This window comes from Equus przewalskii, chromosome 1 (assembly GCF_037783145.1).
Source record: "Equus przewalskii isolate Varuska chromosome 1, EquPr2, whole genome shotgun sequence".
Classification (NCBI taxonomy): Eukaryota; Metazoa; Chordata; class Mammalia; order Perissodactyla; family Equidae; genus Equus; species Equus przewalskii.
The window spans coordinates 126,371,997-126,398,961 of record NC_091831.1 but is presented as its reverse complement, the minus strand read 5'-3'; the positions used below and the strand labels follow the sequence as shown (position 1 = coordinate 126,398,961).

General features: G+C 42.9%; 1 protein-coding gene across 2 annotated transcripts in view; it reads left to right on the top strand.

Moving 5' to 3' along the window:
• The window catches only part of MAP2K1 (mitogen-activated protein kinase kinase 1), a 75,713-nt gene that overhangs the window by 21,977 nt on the left and 26,771 nt on the right, over nucleotides 1-26,965 (top strand). For both annotated transcript variants that reach the window (XM_070623088.1, XM_008518103.2), the window contains exons 2-5: nucleotides 11,423-11,633; nucleotides 13,338-13,484; nucleotides 21,135-21,212; nucleotides 21,736-21,787. In XM_070623088.1, coding sequence (XP_070479189.1) covers nucleotides 11,423-11,633; nucleotides 13,338-13,484; nucleotides 21,135-21,212; nucleotides 21,736-21,787 — 488 coding nt within the window. The remainder of the gene's footprint in view (nucleotides 1-11,422; nucleotides 11,634-13,337; nucleotides 13,485-21,134; nucleotides 21,213-21,735; nucleotides 21,788-26,965) is intronic.

Genomic DNA, 26,965 nt, shown 5'->3' with positions numbered 1-26,965 from the left:
TTAGTATCCTTCCTTGTGTTTAGCTTACACTGTGATATCTCTCTCTCTCTCATCTCTGTATCTGTCTCCCTGTCTCTTACACCACACACACACACACACACACACTGAGATTGCCCGATGAGGGCAGGGACCTTGTCTTCTTCATCTGCACCTTCCTAACCTCTAGCACAGATAGTGCCTGTCACACAGTGGGTGCACCATAATAAATCTGCACTGCATCTTCACAGCTGTCGGCGTAAATGGGTGCAAGCTGGCTGTCTACTCAAGTTCCCTATCCCCTGCCCTTCTAGATTGGAGCAGTCCTGAAAGTTTACATTCCCATGGTCATTTCTGCTTCTGTGGGACTCACATTTCCCTTTCTGTGGTTTTTCTCTTCTTTTTGCTCTGTGTTGAGCCAGCTTAGAATTTGGCCCTCTTTCTCTAGTTTCTACCAAACGATAATAAGAACAGAATACACACAAAGCTGTTTGTGTGCATGGCAGATTGGCCTGAAGGTCTGGGGTGGGGAGGATGTATTACAGCCATAAAGACAACTTAAAATCTAGCGGTATTAGGTATCTTTGGTCTTAAATGACTTTGCCACTCTGCCATGGCATATCCTTTCCTTCTTCTCTTAGTACTTCACAACTACTCCCAAAACAAGCTTCTCCCATTGTATTCTGAAACATATTTCAGCTCTCCAGCTCCAACCCTATGTGCTCTTCATTCCTGCTTCTGCCTGTGCCAGGGCTCAGGAGCAGGCCCTCCTAAACTGTGGGCAAGCCTTCTGGTCCTCTGGTAGCCTCTGCTATGAGGAGGTTTGTTATTACAAACACTTATTTCCCCACCCTTCACCTTCTTTCAGAAGACAGAAGCAAACACTATCAGTTTTTGTTTTAGTTAAATTTCGGTCTCTCTAGTCCATAATGTTACTTCTACGAGGTAGGTTTTGACCCTACAAGGCCAACTGCTATTAATTTGAGGGCCTGACTAGTAGTTTTCCGTGCCCTAGTTTAAAAAGTTGAGCACCTAGGTGAGCACTTGTGTGGACTTCTAGCCCTGACCCCCAAATCAGGATTCCCTGAGCGTTGCTAGAGGGTGATTTGGGCAGTGGGATTTTTCCCAGAGGTGGTGTGTGCTCAGAGGTGAGGTTTGCTGACTCCTCTTCCGTGTATTTTGGGCAAGGAGAAGGGGCCAGCTGTAAAAAACGTGTTCGTATATTTAAGGGAGGAGACAGGTCTGAAGAAATGAAGATTTCTCAACACGGACTAGAATTGGAGACACGTTTTGAGTGCTGTGTTTCTTCTGACTATATCTTCCTCCCCTCAGCAGTGCTTCTGGACACTGGCTGTTGATCTTTTTGCCTTGGGGACTCAGCTGTCCTCATGGTTCTGGGTTATGAGGTCTAAGATTATGGTCACATTGGTTCTGTACGTCCTCTCTCATTGAGCAACCTGCATTTCTGATTCCTGGGGCAACATGGGCCATTACTACACAGGGAGTTTCTGAAAGGTCTTTCTCTATGTCAGGTTCTCAAGAACAGGGAATGGGTGGGGTCAAATACATCATCCTTCTAAGAACACAGTCAACCAGCTTATCTTTCCAGGAGCAGCCACCCACACCCATTCTGTGGCCACTACCCACCCCAGGGCTACCTTTGTTTTTCTGATGGTGACCACACATGTATTGGATTTTCCACCTGGGTTGTCCTTGGTGCTTCTTCCTTTCAACAGTCCCTGCCCCCTCCTCTCCACCCTTCCCTCCCTCAGTAGTGCCCTGGCTCTCTTGTGGCCACCAGAATTTTTACTGCTTTTCTCCAGTGTGCTTTACCTGGGTAGTGTCCTATCTCTTCCCTTCCCACCCCAGTCAAAATGTATCAGCCTTGGATGCTCCTCTGGAAGGAGTTCCTCTTTGGGTAGATTTAATTTGTTGTCTTTCGAGGAACTTCTGCCATTTAGCAGAATGCAATTCTTTACCTCCAAGGAATAAGTCACTAATGGGTAGATACCTGGTGTTAGGGATGAGCTGGTGGGGGATTTGTTTGAAGGACATGAGCTCTTCATCATGGTATGGGGAAAAGATAAGCTTTGGCGTTTCAGTTCTAGCCTTGGGTAGGTTACTTAACTTCTCCTGGCCTCCATTCTGTATGTATAAAATGGGAACAACATACCTATTTTTTAGTGTTGTTATGAGGATTAAATGAGTTAATGGGTGTACGATGGCCAGCATTTTGGAAGCTGATCTCTTTTTTTTTTTTTTTAAAGATTTTATTTTTTCCTTTTTCTCCCGAAAGCCCCCCGGTACATAGTTGTGGATTCTTCGTTGTGGGTTCTTCTAGTTGTGGCATGTGGGACGCTGCCTCAGCGTGGTCTGATGAGCAGTGCCATGTCTGTGCCCAGGATTCGAACTAACGAAACACTGGGCCGCCTGCAGCGGAGTGCGCGAACTTAACCACTCAGGCACGGGGCCAGCCCCTGGAAGCTGATCTCTTAACTGCATCTAAATTTCATTCTTTATCAGACTTATGTCTCTTTTCTCTCTATCCAGTGAAGGTGATATTCCTTTTTGTCCTCTGTCTTCTGATTTTTTTTCCTCTCCCTCCAAACCCTATCACTTTTCCTTTTTGTAGTTCTATGGAAGACTGATCCTTCAGGGATTAATTCATGTGGCCAATATGAAACAGATTTTGTCCAGTGAGGCAGAAGGAACCATATAGGCTGTCAGTTCTTGCAAGCAATAATTTGACACCCCCCCCTCTGATTCAGAATGTTGTTCAATATTTAAGAAGAGTCTATATGAGTGGGTGGTCCTGTCACTCCAGTGGTTTCTCTGTATGTGTGTGTGTGTGTGTGTGTGTGTGTGTGTGTGTGTACGTATGTATGTATATGTGTGTGTTTTTCAGCGTATCTGTCTGCAGAAACATGCCGTCGGAAGGTAATTTATATGATTTCAGAAGCCTGTTTGATTCCAAGGAGTAAGTTGGTGTTTTTGTTTTTTTTAAAGGCTAGGAATACATGATTCTTATTTCTCTCTTTCTTTATTTATTTTTAAGATTTTATTTTCCTTTTTCTCCTCAAAGCCCCCCTGTACATAGTTGTGTATTTTTAGTTGTGGGTCCTTCTAGTTGTGGCACATAGGACGCCACCTCAGCATGGCTTGACGACTGGTACCATGTCCACACCCAGCATCCAAACTGGCGAAACCTTGGGCTGCCGAAGCAGAGTGCACAAACTTAACCACTGGGCCACAGTGCTGGCCCATTATTTCTCTCTTTTTAATTAAACTTGTTTTCTCGACTTTTAAAAATATTTGTTTACTGGCTTGGAAGCTACTTAATTTAAAGTGAAATTAAAGGTAAACAACTGTCCTTTCACTTTCTTATTTTTTTAGTTTTAAATTTTATTCCCCCAGCACTTACCTTTGTTTATAATATTCTTAATCTCAGTACTATACTATTGTCTACAGAGTGGACCCTACCAAAAGGCCCTTTCTCCTTTTTTGCTATCTAAATTTTATGTATCATTCTAGACCAATTCAGGTCTCAAATCCCTACAAAACTTATTCTCATTACTCCAGCATATTTTGAACTCTAGAGGCATCTGTGTCCCCAGCCACTGGTGAGAATTAAGGGAACTGTGGGATATTCTTTGCTTCAAAGTCCTTTTTGGGGGTGATGGCGAAACCAGTTAAAGGCGATAAAGGAAGTATTTAACTACATTGTGCATTTTTTCCAGATTACTTATTTGTTGCACGACAACATGCAAGTGCAGGACTTTTCGTCAGTGAAATTTCATCAGTGGTAGTCACATCATGGTGGTGTTAGGACATTAAAGGAGCTCATCCGCAGTTAGCAGAGTACCTCACACACAGTACGTATGCAATAAATCAATAGTAGATACTATCAAATCAAATATTCTTATTAACCACTAATTAGGTGACAATAGCAAAACAGTATTAAATATTTGTTTATCCCTTTAGATGATTCCAACTTTTTTTTACATTACAGTCTCATTTAATCTCTACAACAACCTTTTATTTATCATCACATTGTTGTCTTAAACTGCCCTTAGCTCTCTGTATTCCTTTGCTATTTCATTTCACTAAGGGCCTTCTAGTGTTGAAATCATGCATTCTCAGAGAACACCTGGGAAGATGAAACAATCGATTTAGTCTCAAAGGAAAAAGCAGTGAGGCTGGGATAACTGTCAGGGAGGTTTATATGTGGCCAAGAAGTAATGACCAGGGCCTCAAACCATACAACATGGGAAGCCAACTACTGTGCTTGCAGGGATATATGGCCGTGGTACTTAGCTGCAGAGTTCTGTCCTTGGAATACTATGGGAAGAGTCTGATATTAGGATTAGAGAATTTTAGCACTGAAAAGGACTTTAAAGACCACTTAGTTTCTAAAACTCTCCTTTTTTACCTGTGAGAAAAATTGAGATGTGACTTACACAAGTTCACAGACCATGTAACTGCCAGAGATTAACCCAGGTTTTCTGACTTCCCAAGCCTGCATGCCTATTTTCTAAGCACAGAGTATCTGGCAGCCATGTGTGTGGTTTTCTTCTTTCTAGTAGTTTCATGTGCCATTGTGAAAGACCAGCTCTATGCTGACCCAGAAGCAGCTGATTTCCTGTATATGTTTCTGGCCCTGGAAATGGGTCTTTGGGCTGCTTTCAAGAACAATGACTGTGATACTTTTCTCACCTACACATTTGTCAGCAAGCAGAGAAGAGTAGGCGGCAAAGGTGTGAGCAGCCAGCATCAAGGAAAAGGAAAAAAAGTACCTCTGATAACCCCAGTGAAGCACACTGTGAACCATGCAGGAGAATGGCTGCACTGAAGCATGGCTTCTCATAGCTGCTTAAGAATCTAAGCCCAGACTTGGGCTCAACACCAAGAAATAGAAGTCTACAAAGGTCTGCTCTTGCTGGAGGTGGTATAGGAACCTTTCTCCTGCCCAAGAACTGCCACAGATACAGAGTAGAGTTTGGCTGCCATGGAGAGGAGGGGAAATCCATGCTCCTAGGGCTTGCTTAAGACAGGCTGGATCAGGACAAGAGAGAGCCTCCCTGTCTCTGCCACAGGCCTACCACCAAATAAGAGTAATTGCTGTCTACCCCTGGAGGAGGGGCAAGAGCATGGAGAACGACCTCTCTCTGTGGCCAGGCATTAAGGGATAGTTCAAAACTGAGGGGGGAACAGGAAGACTGACTCGGTTCCACTCTAAGCACCAGATAAAACACATTGCTGGAGAAATTTGCAGACTGTGGTGGTAACGACATTAACAAGAAAACCCAACCCAGCTCAACTCTTGACTAACAGCATGACAGAAGAGCTGCCCATTACCAAGCATAAAGACAATTTATCATGATCTCTGTTCTTCTGTCATAATGTCCAGCATTCAGTCAGAAATTATAAGGCACAAAAATCAAAAGAGAAAAAAACCCAATCTGTTATCAAGAGATAAGGCAATCAACAGAACCACACTCAGAGGTGACCTGGATGTTCGAATTATCAGGCAGGGCTTTTAAAATAACCATAATTGATATGTTAAAGGTAGATAATATGCATGAACAAATGAGGAATTTCAGAAGAGGTGGAAACTGAAAATAGATTCAAGTGGAAATGCTAGAAATTTTTGAAAATATGACGTCAAAGGTCAACAGGCTCATCAGCAGACTAGACAGAACTGAGGAAAGAATCAGTGACCCTGAAGATAGGTCCATAGAAATTATCCAAACTGAAATACAAAGAGGAAAAAACAGTAAAAAGAAATCAGAACCCTGCATCCAAGATCTATCAGTCTCTCAGTCATCTATCTATCTGCCTGTCTGTCTATCAAGAGAGATTGAGATTGAGAGAGACAGGAGACAGATACTGACTGGGACTTTTTAAGAAATTGGTTTATGCGATTGTGGAAGCCTGGTATGTCCAAAATCTCCAGGGTAGGCTGGGCAGGCTGGAGACCCATGAGAGAGTTGCTGTTTGAGTCCAAAGGCATTCTGCTGGCAGAATTCCTTCTTTGGGGAGGTGAATCTTTGTTCTCTTAAGGCCTACAACTGATTGGATGAGGCCCACTCACATTATGGAGGGTAATCTGCTGCTTTACTCAAAGTCTATCAACTTAAATGTTAATCTCACCCCCAACCACCCAAAATACTTTCATAGAAACATCCAGAATAATGTTTGGCCAGATATCTCTGCACCATGGCCCAGTCAAGTTGACACATACAATTAACCATCACATGCTCCCTGCTAATTACTACCCTCCCTGCTCAAAGGGTGATCACTTTCCTGCTTTATAATTGCATAGATTAATTTAGCCTTTTTTTTGAATTTTATATATGTAGAATGACATAGTATGTATTCTTTTGCATCTGGCTTCTTTCACAGAGCCTCTATACATAATCCTAGAATTTTGTTGCTTAGTTAGTTGAGCAGTTCTCTCCAGTGACCTGCAGGATTGAGTGTGGGAGGGTATAGAGCCCCTTCTCCAGCACGTTGTCTGGGGCTGGCCCTGGTTGGCATGTCTGCACTAACACAGATGGTCTAGCCTGGGGTGGAGTCTGGAATTTGGTAAGCTGCACCTTTGGCTCCCTCTGGCTTCCTCCTTGAGGCCCATTCTCCTTTCCTCCTGACTACTCTTTGTAACCCCTGCATCCCCTCTGTTTGTGGTTTGACTCTGCAGCCAGCCCTTCATGAAGCCAGTTCTTCTCTTTTTTCCTCACATTTCCCCCCACCCCCGCCGGTGAGGCTCCTCAGCCCCTCAACCTGAGCACACCTCAGTCTTTTTTGTACCTCCTTAGCTGACTGTCACATTGACAGGCTTGGACCTCAGAGATGTCTAGACGGCTCTTCCCTCTTTCCTCCCCATGTATTTTTTTCATGAGTATGGAAACTGAGGACCAGAAAGAAAGGTACCTTGCCCAGGATGTCACAGATGGGAGTGGTATAGGGTGTGGATCCAGGGGTTTCAGCCTTAGTCTCTGAGTTCTCTTCCCTCTTAGCTTGGGTCTTTCTGCCTTGCTTTCCCTGCCCAGTAGTATTCCCTACTTGCCAAATGCCACAGGGGAGAGAGAACTTCACAGCTCCCTGGGCTCTCTGGTGAGGACACCCACCTGCACTGGGACCCTTTCTCTCCTTCCCACGCAGTGATTGGTTGTCATCCTCTGCTCTTCCCTGTGTACTCCCTCCTGTCAGAGGCAGAGTCGGCCACCTAGAGCAGCCTTGCTCTGCCATGGTAGAGCAAGACTCAGGTTGGTGACAGACAGCTGGCTGGGGTTTGACATTCAGTTGTGGCCCATTTATGTTTGGTGTGCAGCAGTTTGAAGACTCCGTTCCTTTGTCTGGACATCACCTGCCTCTCCCTTCAGTCATCCTTTTAGGTCAGCTTCCCATTTCAGTGACCATCAGGGTTGGAGGTGGCAGCGTGGGGCCTTGAAAGGAGCTCTCTTTTAGGAGTTGGGAGACCTGCCACCAATAAACTGTGACCTTGTCCTCTCTGGACCTCAGTTTTCTCACCTGTAAAGTGGGTTGGATCAGGTGGTCTTTAAGGTCCCTCCCTGTGCTGCATTTTATACTGCTTCTTGATTTAAACTACTGAGCCACAAATGAAAGATTCTGGTTGTGGTAGTGCAATTAGGCTTAGCAGGTGGGTGAGATGAGAGGGAAGGAGATGTTCTTGCCCATAGGATCATCCTTTCCCCACCCACTTCATTGTGCCTCCCTGGTGTTTTCAGAACACAAATGACAACGCTTGTTTTCTTTCTGCGTTCCTTGTTTTTTTCTGCTTTTTCCCATTTCAAACATGTAATCTTCTTGTATCGATGAATTTGCATTTACTTTAAGACAGCCATGGTGCAGAACTCACGTTACAATGTGTGGCTTTCTCTCTGCTGTGGTGAACGTGATAGGGGTCAGAGCTCATCACAGCTGGTCCCAGGAGAGGGCTGTGTGTGTGTCAGAGATTTATTGTGCTGGGCTCCAGTTTCTTTTCTCAATTTCTAGTCCTGATTTTGCTGATTTCAGTTAAAACCGAAGATTGTAAAGGAGGCAGGTTCCTGTCCTCTGAATTTTGGAGACTTGTGGTGTGGTTGAGGGGTGAGGGCCCTTCTTCCTGTTTCCTTTGCTTGAGGCATTTCACCCTGGGAAGCAGAAATGAGCCTTGTTGAACATCATCCACTCCCTGTGCAAGAGGAAGCAATCCTCTTACATTATTGATTGATTTCTTTTTAATGAGTACTGAAAGGCATTTTGATGCCAGGATTTTCCTTTGACCTTCTGATAAAATCTTTTGTCTTTCATTCTCTGAAACAGCTTTTAAAAAACTTTTAGAAGGTCTTAAGAATTATTAAATTAAAGGAAAGGCAGTAATTTCTGGATCCTGCAGTTGCTCCGTTGGCTCCTCCTCATCCTCCAACCTAGCCCCACCTGCAGTAACGTTAGCGTGAAAATGTGTCAAAATTCTAGTGTTTCTTCCATTATTTTTCTATTTCTATCCTCCCCTGGTGAAGTGAGCATGGAGTTGTCACTCCGTTTTACAGAAAAGGAAACTGAGATGAGTCAGGGTTAAATGACTTGTCCATGGTCACACAGCTAGTCCGTGACAAATTCGAGATATTCTATGAATCCAGGATTTCTGATTAGTAATGACTTGTTAATTTGGCAGCAAAAGTCTTGCCACCACAGCTTACAGTCTTGGCCATGTCTCCCTGGCTGCACCTTCTGAAAGCACAGATCAGAAGCCGGTTGCTTAGCTGGTGGGATAGGTGGTTAGCCAGCAGAGCTTAGGAGCTAGAGGAGGGAGGCAGGTGGCACAAAGCCCAGATTTAGTTTTTCTTCCTGAACTTGGGAGAATTACTTATTTCTACAGAGAGACAGGAAAACGAGCATAGTTGGCATTCCCTTTTTTTGCTGAATGGGTGGAGTTTCTTATATCAGTGTTACCGGCAAGGCCATGTTCAGGTTGACGTGCAGGGAGCCAGGATTGCATCTGGGGCAAAGGGCTCTTCGTGCGGGTACACCATCTTCCTGTCTGATTGAGCCCTGGCATGTTAAATGCCCCTCACTAGGATCTTACCCATGTTTACAAGTTGCCTCCCTTGAAAGTATTGAACTTTCTGAAGAGAAAATACAGCCTCGTGGTTAAGGTTAGAAATTCTCTCTGCCCAGGTTTGAATCCTGGCTCTGCTGCTTGCTAGCTGTGTGGCTTTGGACAAGTTAATTCACCTGTCTGTGCTTGAGTTTGCTATCTGTTGTAAATGTAGGATTGTTGTGGATTAAATGCGTTAATAAGTATAAAACATTTAGAAGAATATACAGTGTTGTGAGGAGAGTGATTTTCCTTCCATCCAGCCCTCCTTCCCTCTCTCCCTCTTAGCCACTCAGTGTGTGTGTGTATTTTGACAGTAGCTTTTGGAGTCCTCATTTGCAGCTGGACTGCTGAGCCCTCCAGGCAACTGTAACCTCATCCAAGTTTTAGCTGTGGGTCTGTCTGCATTTGACATGTGTTTCTAAATGTTATCATCCATGGGCTCCTTTGTAGAGAGACCTGAGGGAGAGGAGCCAGAGGGTCTGCATCATGAGCTCCAGCCACACGTGTCTGGGTCCCCACGCCTGAGGGACAGGGGCAGCTGTGAGACCTAGTTGAGCCTTTCAGCAGGATGAGAATATGGGCCAGCTGACTTAGTGTGCTTGGGCTGCGTGATAAAATACCGTAGCCTGGGCGGCTTAAACAGCAGACGCTTATTTTCTCACAGTTCTGGAGGCTTGAAGTCCGAGGTGAGAGTGTCAGTGTGTGCGGGGGGTTTTGGGGGAGGCCACCTCTCTTCTTATAAGGCCACCGATGCTATCGACTAGGACTCCACCCATATAACCTTATTTAATCTTAATTACCTCCTAAAAGTCCTATCTCTAAGCATAGTTACACCGGGGGTTCGGGCTTCTACATATGAACTTGGGGAAGGGGGCGCATTCGGTTCATAGCACCAGCTTTCCTCCCCCAGTTACCCAGTGAGGAGATGGGTAAAATCAGCCTTGTGTCCGCTTTGGCCCCATGTGCCGTGTTATTTGTCAGGCAGTGTTGGGTCTTCCCATGCACTGGGCAGGCATTAGGCCACCATCTCCCTGCCTTCTTGAGGTTTGGAGTAAAGTGCGAGTGAAGAGTGGAAGATTATGCTTGCTCCTCACCTTCGAGCTCAGAAATGGTGTGTGTTTGTGGGGGCCACCAACATTCTGATGTGTAATGATGGCCTGTCTTGTCACCTGTGTTGTTTGTTTAGACTAGGGACTGAAATCAAATGAAACACACTGGAAGCTCTTTACCATCCTCCTTGTAACTAACTCCCGGGAGTAATGAGCACTTTTCAGTTCTCTCTGTAAAACGCTTAGTAATGCCCACAGTATGCTGAACTCATGACTAGCAGGCTGCTCTCGGCCTGTCCTGCTCTCTTCGGCACCCACTGGTTGAATTATGTGCTTACCAAGAGCCAGTTTGTTCCCAAAGCCGTGTGTGCAGTTGTAGCTCGTATTCTAATTAAGTAATATATTTAAATATCAGATAAACTCAAGAAATATGACTGCAATGAAGTCATTTTCTTTCCTTTTTTTCACCTATGAACACCAGTTAAAAGCTGTGGAAAGACTAAATAATGTCCAAGTCACTAAAAACATTACTGTCAAATTAGATGAGCATTAAGATTGGGGGAAATCATAAAACTCTTAGAATTTTATTCTGGTGTTACTCTGTAAGTGTCTTTATTCTTATTCCACTTTACAGAATCAGGAATTAGAAATGATAGACAGTGTCTTGTATTCTGGTTCGTGTAAGAAAGATGATGTGGGGCTCTTCCCAGTGGACGCCTGACTCAGAAAGAGGGCCTTGCCCTGTGTGAGAAGATGGGTAAATGAATGCACATTTATATGTATTATGCAAAAATAAAAATTTTACATGGATCTTTTTATGATTCCTTGCTTTATTTTTATTAACTTGGTTCCTGACCTGATTACGTTGGACAGGAGGGTTTCTACTGTTGTATTTTGCTTTAGAGCCTGTTTTGACGATTTGGTTTGGTTTCAGTTAAGTGGTTTTAGGAAATAAATTTTGTTTGGTATGTGATGTTAACTTAATAAAACCAACTCTAGGGGGGCTTTTGAAACTGGGGTTTTAAATCAAATTAAGGTGGCTTATTTTGGATTTTAGTAGATTCTTTGGTTCCTCTTATAGACTCGCAGCATACTGAGAGAGATCTAATTCCCTCATTTTACAAATGAGGAAACCAAGACCTTGAGGGGAGAAGTGTGTCATTGGTGAAGTGTGTTGTGGGGCTGCCGAAGGGGAGGGGCAGAGTCACAGCAGATGGCACCCTCCCCCCAGCCTCCTCCTCTGGGTGAACTTCTCTAGTGATGATATTGACGTGTGCTCCCCACTTTGGGACAGGACCAACCTGGAGGCCTTGCAGAAGAAGCTGGAGGAGCTGGAGCTCGATGAACAGCAGCGAAAGCGCCTTGAGGCCTTTCTTACTCAGAAGCAGAAGGTTGGGGAACTGAAGGATGATGACTTTGAGAAGATCAGTGAGCTGGGTGCTGGCAATGGTGGTGTGGTATTCAAGGTTGCCCACAAACCGTCTGGTTTGGTCATGGCCAGAAAGGTGAGGTCACTTAAAAAAAAAAGGCTGACTCAAGTTTGTTTGGAGGCAGGTAACTGGGTTATCTCTTGGAAGACCTGGGGGCCTACAGACAAAGGTGAAAGGAAGACTGACTTTTCATTTAGTACCTTTTTGTGCTGTTTGAACTTCGAACTTGTTGTCAGATTATAGATAAACACATTAATGATGTATTAGTCCATTTATCCCATCCCCAGACTGGAAAATAACAGCAGGTGACCCTTCTCCAGCTTTCTGTGTGCCCTGGAAAGAATGCTACGGTGCCTGTTCATCATTTATCCAGTACAGGAGAAGCTGCTTTCATTTACCCAGTCCCAGGGATGCACAGAACCCGCATTTCAAGTGGTTTCCCCATGCTCCAGACCCGCCAGTGGCTCCCCTTCATCTCCCTGCAGTGTAACATCTCAGCTTCCCACCATGGCCTGTAGTCTTTGAGCTGGAATTCCCTTCCCATATAGCCTTGGTCCTCCTCTTTCTGAACACAGCTCCCCGGCTCCAGTGAAGTTGGACTCCTCTGTGTTTTTCCCCACACCATATTCATTTTTGTCCACATAGTTTTTGCTCGTACTGTTCCTTCCATCTTTGCAAACAGTGCCCATCTTCAAGACCCATCTCTTATCTAGCTTTCAGTAGCTGCTCTAGCCCACACTGGTAACCACTGCTTCCATGTCCTCTGACTCATTGTCTATGGCTCTTTTTAGAAGCTCAGCCTTACTCAGTAACCATTTCATGTGCCTGTCACCTGTCTCTCCAGCTGAAACAGGGGACAACATTAGGGGGACACAAGGAGGCACCAGAGACCTTGGTTACATCTCAACCACATTGGGTTCCTGAGGTCAAAGAGAAATCTCTTGGGCAGCTTAGGTTAGCATACCCAGGTCCTTCTACCCTTCTCCTCCCACCGCCCTTAAGTATCAACCAAGTCCTCAAGCCCACTTTTCCCTCATCTCTCAGCTTCATGGGTCCTTTTTGAGGAAACTGTCCATTCAGTTCTATTCTTGGGAGGAGTGAGTTCCCTCTTTCTCAGTCTTGGCTCTCAGGAGCAGAGTCAGAGCTGGCCCTCCCCTGGTTACAGCTCCTCCAGTGTCAACACCTGCTGTGGTACGTTGGGACTCAGGGATTTGGTTGGGCAAAACTTATCTGTTAAAACTTGCTTGTTGGGCTGGCCTGGTCATGTAAGTGGTTAAGTTGGCGTGCTCTGCTTTGGTGGCCTGGAGTTCACAGGTTTGGATCCCAGGTACTGATCTAGCACCACTTGTCAAGTCATGCTGTGGCAGCATCCCACATAAGAATAGAGAAAGATTGGCAACAGATGTTAGCTTAGGGCCAGTCATGCTCACCCACACACACAAAAAAAATGAGAAAACTTGGTTATTTCCTCTCTTCTTACCTTTAAGAGCTTAAGCATTTAAGAAAGCTTCCATGCATGGTGTTTTGTTTTGTTTTGTTTCGTTTTTTTGCTGACGAAGATTTACCCTGAGCTAACATCAGTGCCAGTCTTCCTCTATTTTTTCATATATGGGCCACCAGCACGGCATGGCTACTAACAGAGTGGTATAGGTCCGTGCCCAGGAACCAAACCCCAGGCCACTGAAGCAGAACACACTGAACTTAACCACTAGGCTACTGGGGCTCGCCCCCATCCATGTATTTTTAAACCTTCTGCTCCTCCCACCTTTCTTTTCCCAGCTAATTCACCTGGAGATCAAGCCTGCAATCCGGAACCAGATCATAAGGGAGCTGCAGGTTCTACATGAGTGCAACTCCCCATATATTGTGGGCTTCTATGGCGCATTCTACAGCGATGGTGAGATCAGCATCTGCATGGAGCACATGGTATGTGGCGACCTGTTGGCCTCTGGAGTTGGGCGGCTCTCATCTAATCTTTGGTCTAGGAGGTGACCAGCTGCCTCCCTGTTCCACATCACTGTCTTGGGCATCTGGGAAGCCCGGCTGTAGGACCTGGACTAGCCAGAGGATGACAGGCCTCCTTCCTAGGTCCCTGCCTCTCTTCAAAGGCAGGTGGCAGCAACCGGGTGTCCCTGGTGAGTGTGCCTAGAGCACATCTGCTAGTTTTCTTGACCCCAAGATTTTGACGTGGGTAAAGTCTGGTTAACATAGTTTAAATCCATTTATTATATGCAGTGCTGTGTGCTAGCTACACAGTTGTGGAGTTATGAAGATGAGTGAGACAGTCCCTCAGAGAGTTTATGATCTGCTTTAAGGGCAACCCGTGGGGTTCTTTAGGCGTGCAGAGAAGCAGTCCCACCTAACGCACATTAGAGAGGGCATTCTGTGTATGTGAATGGCCAGTCTTTTCACCATTAGCTACCTGGAGTCCCTTCTTTCTCTTCCCAGTGATGAACAGTAATTACAATAACAGTAACAATAATAATGTTAGCAATACTTATAAGCTAAACTAATATTTATTGGGTGTATTTTATATCAAGCACTATCCTAAGAAAATTAAGATTTTATTGCCTTTTCACAACAATCTTATTGAGTGGGTACATTATCTCTATTTTACACATGAGGAAACTGAGGCTCAGAGAAATGGAATAGCTTACCCAAGGAGGTCATGCAGCTAGTAAGTGGTACTGGTAGAATTAAACGCAGGCAGTCTGACCCCGCTGCTTGTACTTCGTTGAATCCACTAGTAGTGACTGGGATCCTGTTTCCATCCTCGATGCCTAGAACTTCAAAGAGGGAGACTGGCTTCATGGTTGCTGTTTTTTTCTCTCCCCATTAGGAGGTATGGCACCGGGGACTTGGGGATCTGAATGTTTATTCATGTCTCCCTTCTCCTCAGAAATCCAAGGAGGCACTCTGTCTTGTTTGCCACTGTCTCTAAAGCCCCTAATCCTGGCACACAGCAGGTGCTCAATAATTGTTTGTTTACTGATTGTCATCTTCTCATCATTGACCTTTGGCAAGTTTCTTTATCTTTCTGATTCTCAGTTCCCTCATCTGTAGAATGGCTATTATTATACCTGTCTTCCTGTGGTGGGGATCAATTAAAATAACAGACATGAGTCTTCCAGCACACTGTCTGACTCAGCATGTCTTCTGTAAACATTGTCTTTTGCCTTATTCTCACCGGGGCTGACGTGATTGAGCCTGCGTAATTCGTGGCTGCTGTGCTTTCAGTGCAGCACAGCGTCCCTCAGCAACTTTTCCACATTTTTCCTGGCTCTCTAGAGCTGCCCTGACCTCTGGAATGAGAGCCCCGGTGCTTCGTCTTAATGAACTCCAGGAGAACCCTCCCTGGGAGGTTTGTCCCTTGCTGGTACCCCCATTATTTTGAATGTCTCTTCATTTTAATGATCAGAAAGTGTCATACTGTTGCAGGCATCTGCCAACTCTTGTGGGTGCCTATGGAATGTAGATCCTGAAAACATCTTCTGCATGTCTAAAGGTTACTGAGAAAGCTCTCCTTCCCTCTTACTTCACTGAGAGCCAAGCAGTCTCTGTGGGAAGCGTGTGAACATTTCTGGCTTGGTCCTAACCCATGCCTAGGTGCTGATTATTTTTCACATCTTTTGGTACCCCCCCTTGGGGGCGGAGACAGCAGGAGAGAAGGAGCTGTTCCTTATCCTTTGGGTTTCTTGTGCTCCTTTTGCTGATGGTGGTCAGTTTTCTAGCTCTAGCCCAAGAGTTCTGTATGACGATGTGTCAGTGGCAATGGAGGTCCTGGAAAACTAGAAGGGGAAGAGAGTGGAGGTGATGGTGATAAACCAGTGACAGGAAAGGCCAGAATAGCCTTCTTTCCTCTGAGGTCTTGCCAAATTAGTGAAAGGTGGGTGTGACATGACTAGACATAGACATATAGTAACTAGCTTTTGCATCTGCCACAACTTGCCAAGTCCTTTTCGTATTACTTAAGTTATTAATCACATCAGCCCTGTCACGTCAGACGGATTGTTGACCTCCCCAGCTGCTAGATGGAGAGAGGAAGGCCTTGGGAGACTTAGTAATTAGTCTTAGTCACATAACCAATAAGAGTCAGAGCTGAACTCTAACCAGATCTGCTTGCTTTAGATTTCATACTCTCTCCATTAGCCTATGCATGCCATATATTCGCTCATGATTTTCTCATGTCTGCAGAGAAATGTTTGGACCAGATCCTCTCTAGGGACTCCTCCCCATGCCACATCTTGTATTTCTGTGGTTTTTGGCCCTTGTAGGCCATCAGGGTTTACATTAGTTAATCAACATGGGTTCAGCCTCATAAACACTTATTTTTAGTGCCTATTATGTGCAGGGCACCACATGAGCTACTGAGGCATGGAGACATTGAGAATAGCATCTCTGCCCCCTAAAGCTGTTCACAGTCTGGATGGCTGTGTTCTAGGGCGGTCTCAAGTGAGGAGTGTCAGTCTGGACATAAGGGCTTCTGAGCACCAGTATGTGTCATCTCATGCCTGCTGTCTTCTGAACCATTAGAAATTCTTCCCTGAGTTACCTCCAAGTTCTGTGCCATCCAGAATTCTCCCTTCAATAGGGGAACCCGGAGGCTGTTTGTAGGGTGAGCATGTTGAACTCCAGGGTGCTTGCTTCAGAGGTTGTAATTAGGCCCCAAACATTGATAGACAGTGGCCTATTTATTTATTCAGACCTTGCTGGATTGTCTTTTATTAGCCTTATGTATCCTCTTGTCATGTGGAAGACAGTCTTTTTATTTGTCTTAAATTAACCTGTTTTGGGGCTTCGTTATTCTGGAATCCTTTATTCACTCTGGACTCATAGATATTGATCACAACTTTTGTGCTCCTTGCCCTGTTCCTCCCCTCCCCACCAGCATTCCCTTCCAGGAGGAGAAGATGACACAGAACATGACGGGTTGGTTTCCTATTCTCTTCGCCCATTTCTGGTATCTGCAGGTCAGTTTTTTCCCCCATGGATTTATTTGGCTCTGTGGGAATAGTGGAGTGCTTCCACACAAGTCCCTGAAGCAGAAGCCATGTCTGGAATTACCCTGGGGAGCCTAAGCCTGGAAAACTGGCTGTCAGAGGCTGTGGGGGTTGGGGGTCAAAACCTTTTGAGGGGCAAGCACAGTGTCACACCTATTAGGTGATATATGTTGAATGACTGAATGAGGGAGGTCAGGCTTGGGGCTCAGTGGGAGAGAGTCAGGCCTTGGAGTCTGCAGTAGGGCCTTCTGTTCCTGGCTATAGATAGGCTCAGAGGGCAGCTGGAATAGTCTGTTAATACTAGTGGAGAGGCTCAGAGCTGCCAGAGTTGGGATCCTGGAGGGAGGCAGGTGTGGCCAGAAGGCCAAGCAGCCGTGAATGCCAGAGTGGCTTTCAGCTTTAGCTCTGGACGCTGTCACTCTTTCCTTGGTCCCTGAGCAGCCCCTCCTGCAAGAGAGCTCCTGCACCACCTGCCCCGGATGAGAAAACTCTGTTACTGCTGGCTGCTACTTCTCCTTTGGGATTTCTACTTTGCCTCACATTTCATATTTCAAAGGCATTGTCACGTAGAGGTCTGTCCATTAGCCACGTCCCAACTGTTGAGGTTCTTTGGTTCCTCTCTGTGTCTTTGTCTTCACATGATGTTATTTGTTAGTAACATTTTTCCCCAACACTTTATTAAAATTTTCAAACATATAGAAAGATGAAGGAATTATATAATGCACAGTCTAAACCCACCACCTAGATTGTACAATTACTGTTTTGCCATATTTGCTTTACCACATATTGTCCATCTATCCATTGCACTAATCATTTTTTGGATGCATTTTAAAGTAAATGTGTCATCAGCATTCATCGAACCCCACTCTTTAAAGCACTCAGCCAAGGCCTCACCTTTCCTAGAATGAAGCTGTGTTTGCACTGCCAGCCTGAATTTTGAGACCCAGATGAGTGCTCCCTGATCAGAAAAGGAACGCTGCCATCTTTGGGGAAGTGGGTGACTGTTCAGATGGTAACTGAGCAACCAGAGAACTGGGGACTCAGGGTTGATGGTTCTCATGCAGGAGTGAAAGCTTTTGAGCTCTTTTTTCTTTTTTTTCCATAAAGCATTTGTCTCTTTTATAGAAAACATTCACAGAAGCACCGTTGACTTAGTTAATAATTGGTTTCTAAAAATAAGTACAATTTTAGCAGCTTTCGTCAGTGAAGGCAAGTCCTTGGTAACAGTGAGGTAGAATTAAAAAGTTGTAAGGTGAGTTGCAGGCAACTCTGGGTAATCCTGGCTGTGGTTCATGCTTCTTAAATCTTGCTAATTCCATTGTTCACATTCTTGCTCTGCTTATAGCTCAGAAGGAGGTTAAAAGGAAGAGAGGCAAGTTTTCTTCCTTTCTAATAGAAATATTTACTGCAACCTCCAGGGAAAGTGTAAACCAAGACAGTTAGCTGGGCTGCCTTCTGTCCTAGGCTGTGGAACCTGAGAACCACAGGGCTAGCTTTTCTACCTCATTTGAGGCAGATTTTGATAGAGCTGCTTTGTTACCTTCTTTCAAGTGCATAGTCCTCCCTGAGAATTAGGCAAAGCCTTTCAAACAAAGGAGCTTGAAACCACATTCAACTGGAAGCAAAATAGACATGGCTCAGAAACTTTCTGCGCTGGAGTCCCTCTTCTCATTGATAAGGGAAATTGAGAGATGCTATGACATTTCTGCGAGCCTGCTGACTTAGGTGTGGTTACCTGGGCTGTGGTGCTGTCCTGATTTGGCCACCAGGGAGCTGTGGCATTGTGAAGGCAGCCAGGCTCGTAGGATGACTCAGACCTCAGCCTGGGTCCCAGCTTGGGTAGGGCTCTTGGAAAATAAGTGTGTTTACAGGGGAGATCTGTTTGGGTCTGGATTCGTCATTCCAGTCTCATATCTGAGTGGAGATGTGAAATTATAGGTTGAGTTTCAGAATCCTCCTCTGTGCTCCTTCATTGAGTGACCCACCAGTAGACAGTTGGGCTAGGGAGTTATGATTAGAAGTCGAACACCTTCAGAGGTGTTAGTGTGCCTTTGAGAATCCACACCTATACTACTTTCTTTTTCCATCAGCATCTGTGATCCAGAGTTGACTGTGATAGAAAGTGATTGGTCCAAACTATCCTTTTTATAATCGTAGAATATTTAAATTGATAATCTATTCTTTAGCATATTTTAGGTAACATTTCCTGAGAGGTCTGTGTCTCTAAATGTCTTACTTATTTTCTCCCTTTAGAAGGAAAGCAGTATTGTATTTACCTAACAGTGCCTTTGCACAAAATGCGTGCTCAGTAAGTATCTGTTAATTGATTTATGGATTTAGTTCTCCACTTTCATAAATGAGTTCAGTAATTTAAAAAGGTGAAAGACTTATTCATTGTAGAAAATTTATAAACAATAAAAAGCACAAAGAAAAAACTATCATGCAACAAAAATCCCTGATAAACTTACTTACCTAGACTAGAATTAATCATTGATAACATTTTTGAGTTCTAATTTGTTTGAGTATACACACACTTTTTTTTCCCCTTTTTCTCCCAAAAATCCCCCGGTACATAGTTGGGTATTTTTTTGTAGTTGTGGGTCCTTCTAGTTGTGGCATGTGGGACGCCGCCTCAGCTTGGCTTGATGAGTGGTGCCATGTCCACGCCCAGGATTCGAACTCGTGAAACCCTGGGCCGCCGAAGCAGAGTGCACAAACTTAACCACTTGGCCATGGGGCTGGCCCCCACACAATTTTTTACTTTTATAAAAGTGGGATTATATTCTGTCCTTCTTTTGTTTATCACGTTATGCATTGTTCTGTGACCTCACATTCTGTGGTTGCATCCTAGAGTCTGGGTGATATTGGAGCGGGATGTCTGTGGGAAGTCTTTCTGCTTACCCAGGTCTTACCTACCTCCAAGGCTGAGTTTTTGTGTCATTCCTGTTGCGAACTCTTCCGTTAGCCAGTTTGTCCAGGAATCACTTCCTCCTCAGAGCACCTGTAGCAGTATCTGTTCTCTTCATTCAACTGTTTGTTCCCTGCTTTGTTTCAGAGGAAGATTTAAGATGCTTTGGCCTCTTTATGAATAAGTTCTGTCTCCCCAAGCAGGCTGTGTTTTTTCCTGTATTTATAGTTGTTTCCATCCCAGTTCCTTTCCTATCCCTGTGCCTTACACAGTGGTGGTTAATAAATGATAGATGATGACAGTAACTGCTCAGTGTAGGTAAGATACTTTAGACAATGAGTCTGAGTTTGCAGGAATTGTCTCTGCTTCTGAAGGTAGTTTTAATTTATGACTGATAATTAGCTACACTTAAGGCCATGGTGGCAGGAACCTCTTTCTGCCTCGATGCATCTGGGTTCCCTGGGTGAAACATTTCTTCAAGATTTCAGGTTAAAATATAGAATCTGTAAATGGAAAGGCCCTGGTGTGTGAGTCCTACAGGGGCTGCTTCATACCCCACTTGTATCCTCTCTTGCACCCTCCACCATCTCTGCCTGGGGTCCCTCATGTCATCTCCCACTGCTTAGCTCCTCGCTGATCTCTCTGCCTCTTTCTCTGCTATGGTTTTCATCTTAAAACACTTAGGTCGGTTTCCTTTCCTTCTGCCCCCGTAAAGTCAAGTCTTGTTTTCTTGGTGAGGTGCCGCGATCTCCCCAGAGCTGGCCATTTCCAGCTTGATCTGCCACGGCACTTCTTCATGCAGCCACAGTGAAATGAACCACCTGTCATCCCAGGAGTACTAAGCAGTTTAACGGTTCTCTGCTTTTGATCTTATTGAGATACCCTGTTCTTTTCTCCCCTGCTCCTCTCCCTTTCCAGGTACAGAAATTGTACTCATCCTCTGAGTCAGCTTTCAGCTCAAATGCCATCTTCTCAGTGAAATCAGAATTTCTTCTCCCGGCGTGTCTACAGTACTTTTCTTATACATTTATTCTGTTTTGTTTGATTAAGAGTTGTGTATTTCCCTACTAGTCTGTAAATTTATTGAGTGCAGAAGCTAGGTCTTTTTCATATCTCTTCCCCCATAGAACCTAATACAGTCCACAGCGCTTTGTAGGATTTGTGGAATGAGTTATTGCTTCTTATGACATTTTTCTTTGGGTTTTATTAAATGTGATTTGTTAGGATAATACCAAATGCAAGTTGTGATGTATTATCGTGATAAAATGGCTAACATTTATTGAGCACTTACTGTGGGCTGTGCATTGTTCTAAATGCTTTATATGTGTTAGCTTAATACTTACAATAGCTGTATGATTATTATAATAGCCTTATAATAATCTAGAGCCTGTACTCCTAACCACCAGGTCAGTTCAGTGCAAATCAAGCCCCTTTTTTGACCACTGAATTAGTAATTTGTTTAATGATCATTCATAGCATTTGAGTTACTAGTTATTAGATCCCTCCCATAATGTTTTGCATTCATATCTTATTTGATGTCTGGAACAAATCAAAGGGTACCTCCAGGAGGACTTGCCTTCTGTGGGGTTCACTTTCCTACTGAAGTTTCACACTTGGAAGAATAGTTAGAAGCACCGTCACTAAAAGGCCTGGTATTCTTCTTCCTAGGATGGGGGTTCCTTGGATCAAGTCCTAAAGAAAGCTGGAAGAATTCCTGAGCAAATTTTAGGAAAAGTTAGCATTGCTGTGAGTATATTGTGAAATTTTTCTCCCAAGTTTCCTCATTAGTAAGTTAATGAGTTGGTAGGAAATAGACAAAGGAGGAAGGTAGCAAGTCAAGGAAGGGTAAGTTTGTAAGAAAAGTGGGTTTTTCTCACTAGAATTTTTCTGATCTAGATACAATATTTTCTCTCAGAACTAGAAAAGTGACTTTATATTAAAATCTGTATCTTGGAAAATAGGACAAAGTATCCAAAAGAATTCCCATTTGGGCATCAGAAAGCCTCTTTTTAGATTGCAGATTTAGAAAAAAATGAATTCAAGCAAAGTTTTAAATTTGCAATAATCAATTTTACTTAATAACATGTAAAATGATGGTTTCTTGATAAGGCGGGTTTAAAAAATCAAACAAAAGAATGAATAAAAAGTAAGAGAAGAAGGCAAATTTATGTTTGAAATATTTTCTAGATCATTTTAAGATAGAGAGATTGAGTATTTTCTAAACACAACAATTTCAGTTGCTCATCTTTTTACGTTCCCTTTCCTCTAGGTAATAAAAGGCCTGACGTATCTGAGGGAGAAGCACAAGATTATGCACAGAGGTAAGAAATTACTTGCTAGCTGTTACTTTTTGAACTTTAGCTGAAATCTAGAAGTTGGTGTATCCTCTTTTGTGTTTTATTTTGCTATAAAAGCTATTTCATAGTATTTTAAATTTTTATTAAAAGTCCTTGACTGTTTAGTTTGATGGCTGGAGCAGCAAGTCCTGCCCACCTTTTGGTCTGTGGTATACCTGTTACCTGAGGCTGTGACAGGCATTGTCACCCAGCAAGCCCAGGCCAGAGCCTCAGCTAGAACTTAGTTACCCAAGCCCCAGTGTCACTGTCTGTCTCCTGGACTGGATTTTGCATAGACCCAAAGCCATGACTAGCCAACTGGATATGAGTTTGACTATGAAATGAACTCTGGTTTCTTTTAATAAAAGTACACATACACTTACCATGTGACCATACCACTCTTAGATATTTATCCAAGGTAAATGAAAACTTCTGTCTATACAGACTTATATACAAATGTTTAAAGCAGTTATATTTGTAGTAGAAACAAGCAAAATGCTCTTCAACAGGCAAAGAGAGAAACAAGTTGTAGCATGTCCATACAATAGAATACTAATTAGCAATAAAAACAGGCTGCTGATACATGTGGCTTCGATGGATCTCAAAAACGTTTATGCTGGATGAAAGAAGCCCAACACAAAACAGTACAAACTATTTCTGTTTATGTAAAATTATAGAGAAAACACCAGTGGACCTATAGTGACAGAAAGTAGATCAGTGGTTGCCCGAGGGTCTAGGGAGAGATTAACTTGAAAGGAACATGAGGGAACTTTTTGGGGTGATGGAAGTGTTATATCTTGATTGTGGTGGTAGATACATGGGTATATGCATTTATCAAAAGTCAAGCTTTCTATTGGGGCTGGCCCGGTGGCGTACTGGTTAAGTTCGTGCACTCCGCTTCAGCGGCCCAGGGTTCACTGGTTTGGATCCTGGGCATGGACCTACACCGCTTATCAAGCCATGCTGTGGCAAGTGTCCCACATATAAAATAGAGGAAGATGGGCACAGATGTTACCTCAGGGGCAATCTTCCTTAGCAAAAAGAGGAGGATTGACGGTGGATGTTAGCTCAGGGCTAATCTTCCTCACCAAAAACATAAAATAAAAATTAAAGTGGAACTTTCCACTAAAGTGGCTGCATGTTATAATATATAAATTATAGCTCAATAAATCTTATTTTTTAAAAAAGATGAAGACAGAGGAAAGAGAAAAAAACAGTGCTGTTGACTCTGTCACCTCAGCTGCAGTGTGCCAACAGTGACAGGTATAAGGAGGGGAGGGCTGAGGAGGAGTTGACTGCACCAGAGTAGACTGGTGGAATTGAGTGGCCAGCTTACAATCCAGAATGATAAATTCTACCTGTTAGCTGCCTGAGCACTGTGGTGAGCCAGCTTTGACAAGGCTGACTCGTAGGTTCATTTCCAGCACCCTCCCTCTCTGTTTCCTTTTCTTAGTACTGCTGCTTCCAAGCACTGGCCATTCAGGTCTTCATTTAGACCTCACCTAATTGGGACAGTGTTTGCAAATGGTAAACAGTGGTTCTGCTTCAGTAGGTCTGGGCTGGGGCCCAGGAGTCTGAAAATTTTAAAATAGGCACTTTTGTTTAATTAAAACTTTTTAAGAACTGTGATAAAATATACATAACATAAAATTTACCATTTTAACCATTTTTAATTGTACACTTTAAGTGGCATTACGTATATTTACATTGTAACCATAACCACCGCAGTGTGAAGGTGTCAGTTTTGCGTTAATTGGTCTATAGATTCAAGGCCATCCCATTGAAAATCTCAGAAGCCTTTATTGTAGAATTGACTAATTGTGTCTAAAATTTATGTGGAAATGCAAAGGACCTAGAATAACTAAAACAACCTTGAAAAGAAAAACAAAGTTGAGGGACTTAGACTACCTGATTTCAAGATTTATTATAAAGCTACAGTAATCAGTAGAGTGTTGTATTGGTATAAAGCTAAACATAATAGACCAAATAGAACAGAATGAAGAGTTGAGATATAGACACATACATATATGGTAAATTGACTTTTGACAAAGATTCCGGGGTAGTTCAGTAGGAGAAGAAGAATCTTTTCAACAAATGATGCTGGAGCAATTGAATACCCATATACACAAAAATGAACCTCTGCCACTGCCTCACACAGGTTCAAAGATTTACTCTCAGTGGATCGTAGGTCGAACTGTAAGAGTTAAAACTATAAAACTTCTAAAAGAAAGCACAGGAGACCATCTTAGTGACCTGTGTTTTGGCAAAGAGTTTTTAAAATGGGACACAAAAGGCATAAACTATAAAGGAAAGAAATCAATAAATTGTACTTTTTCTAAATTAAAAACATTTGCTTTTTAAAAGACACTGACAAAAATAAAAAGGCAAACCACAGACTGAGAGAAAATATTGGCAAAACATATATCTGTCGAAAGACTACCTAGAGTATATAAAGACCTCTTACAACTTAATAGTAAAAAGATAATTCAATTTTAAAAAATGGGTAAAAGATTTGAACAGACACTTTACTAAAGAAGATATGCAAATATCAAATAAACACATGAAAAGATATTCATCATCATTAGTCATTAGGGAAATGTAAATTAAAATCACAATGAGATATCATTATGCACCCACTAGAATGTCTAAAGGGACTGACCACACATTATAGAGAATGTGGAGCACCTGGACCTCTCAGATGCTGCTGATAGGAACGTAGAATGGCACAGCTATGTGCAAAGCAGCTTGTCAGTTTCATAAAGCATTAAGCATGTACCTATTATACGTTCAGCCATTTCACTCCTAGGATTTTCCCGGAAGAAATGAAAGCATATGTCCATTCAGGCTCTTGTACATGAATGTTCATAGTAGTTTTATTTGTAGTAGCCAGAAACTAGAAACAACCCAATGTCCACGAGCAGTTGAATGGATAAACTGTGGTATATCCATACCATAGGATACTACTTAACCATTTAAAGAACAAACCATTGATGCATGCAACAATATAGATGAATCTTAAAAGAGTGATACTGAGTGAAAGAGTCAGACGAAAAAGAGCACACATTATGTGATTTCATTTATATAAATCTAGAAATTGCAAACTAATCTGTAGTAACAAAATGCAAATCAGTGGTTACCTGGGGAATGAGGGAAGAAGAAGGAGAGAAGAATTACAAAGGAGCATGAGGAAACTTTTGGGGGTGATAGATATGTTTATGATCTTGATTGTGGTGATGGTCATATGTATTCATCAATGATATACTTTAAGTATGTGGAGTTTATTGTATAAAAATTACACAACAGTAAAGCTGTAAAAAACTAAAAAGCAAAAAAATAGTCAAGTTGCTAAAAACCAGTGAGAGAGAGAGATTCTTAAAAGCAGCCAGGGAAAGGGACAACCACTTTGGAAAACAGTTTGGTAGTTTCTTTTAAAATTAAACCATACAGCCCATCAACCCCGCTTCTCAATATTGACCAAAAAGAAAGGAAAACATTTGTTTGTACAAACGTTCGTAGCATCTTTATTCATAACAGCCCAAACTACAAACAACCAAAATATTTATCACCAGATGAGTGACTAAACAAATTTTGATATATTCAAGCAGTGGAATACAGCTCAACAATAAAAATGAACAAACTGTTGATACACACAACTTGGATGAATCTCAAAAATGTGCTGAGTGAAAGAAGCCCTACTCAAAAGAGTACATACTGTGTGATTCCATTTATATGAAATTCTAGGACAGACAGAATTAATCCACGGTAACTGAGTAGGTCAGTGGTTGCCTGAGGATCTGAGGGCTGGAGTGGGAATTAACTTCAAAGGGGCATGAGGGAACTTCTGAAGTAATCAAAATATTAAATCTTGGTTTTGGTGGTTGGTTCACAGGCGTATACATTTTTCAAAACACATCAAACCTGTATACTTAAAATACAAAACTATAGAAAGCTTTCTGCTTTCTAACTGCACTAGCTATCATTTTGTCCTCTTGCTACTGACAGTTAAGAAAGTATCATTAAGGAGGTATGGTATGGCTTGAAGGGGGAGCAGTTTTCCAGCAGTTTATGGACCTTACTCTGTGGTTCTTTAAGACCTCTGAGTTCCGTGTTAGAATATTTTGGTGTATTAATTTCTAGGAAATAGGAGTAGCTGAAAGGAGAGGAGAGTTCACATTTCTTGAGTATGGCTCTGTGTTCTAGGGTGGTGATTGACATACGTAGTTTCACTTGGAGCCGTGAGTTCAGAGCTGTAGAAGGGTCTAGTGGAGCAAATGTAAAATGTAAAATGGAATCCTCTTCTCTACTCCTAGGTTGCTATGAGGATTAATGAAATGACATATGGAAACCAACTGGCAAAATGTTTTGCATAGAGAAGGGCGTAACAAAAGCAAATTGCCTTCCTTGTTCCTTTATGTAATTTGTGAGGAAACTGACCTGATGAGATTAAGTTCCTTTTGCGAACTGTACCTTTGTGTGCTCCTCACCTTTGCTCCTATTACTGCCTTTCCTGGGAATGCTTACTTCCCAGTCCCCACCCCAACCCCTCACATTCATGCCTTTGCTAGACTAAGTCTGCTCATACCTTTCAGTATAGCACTGAGGCTTGGGAATCAGCCACAGTTGACATCCTAACTCTTATGTACAGGGCGTATAAACTCTCATGAGTTATTTATTCATCTGTAAGATGAGGATACTTCATGCCAAAGAGCAATAATTGCAAATTACGTACTTATTTTACATGGTTTTGAGAATGTCTTCCTCATAAGTCATTAATAAATGTTTGCTAAAAGTAATGATACTACTATTTAGCTCAGACATCTCTTCTTCTGAGAAGCTTGCCCATGAACCAGCCCCTTCCCAAATAGATTAAGAGCTCTGTCTCTGTATTCCCTTGATGCAGTGTCCATCCCTTTCTTATTGTAATAAATAATGATCCTTATTTTTTGAGGATCTGTTGTGTACCAAGTACTGTATTATGTGCTTCTTGCTACTACTTATTTCTTGTTCACAACAACCTTGTGAAATAGGTATGTTTTTCCTATTTTATAGATGTGGAAACCAAAGCTCAGAGAGTTTGTGTGTTTCTCTCACTAGTATGTGAGTTTCTTCAAATCAGGGAGCATGTCTAATTCGTCTTAATATCCCCAGTCCCTAACATAATAG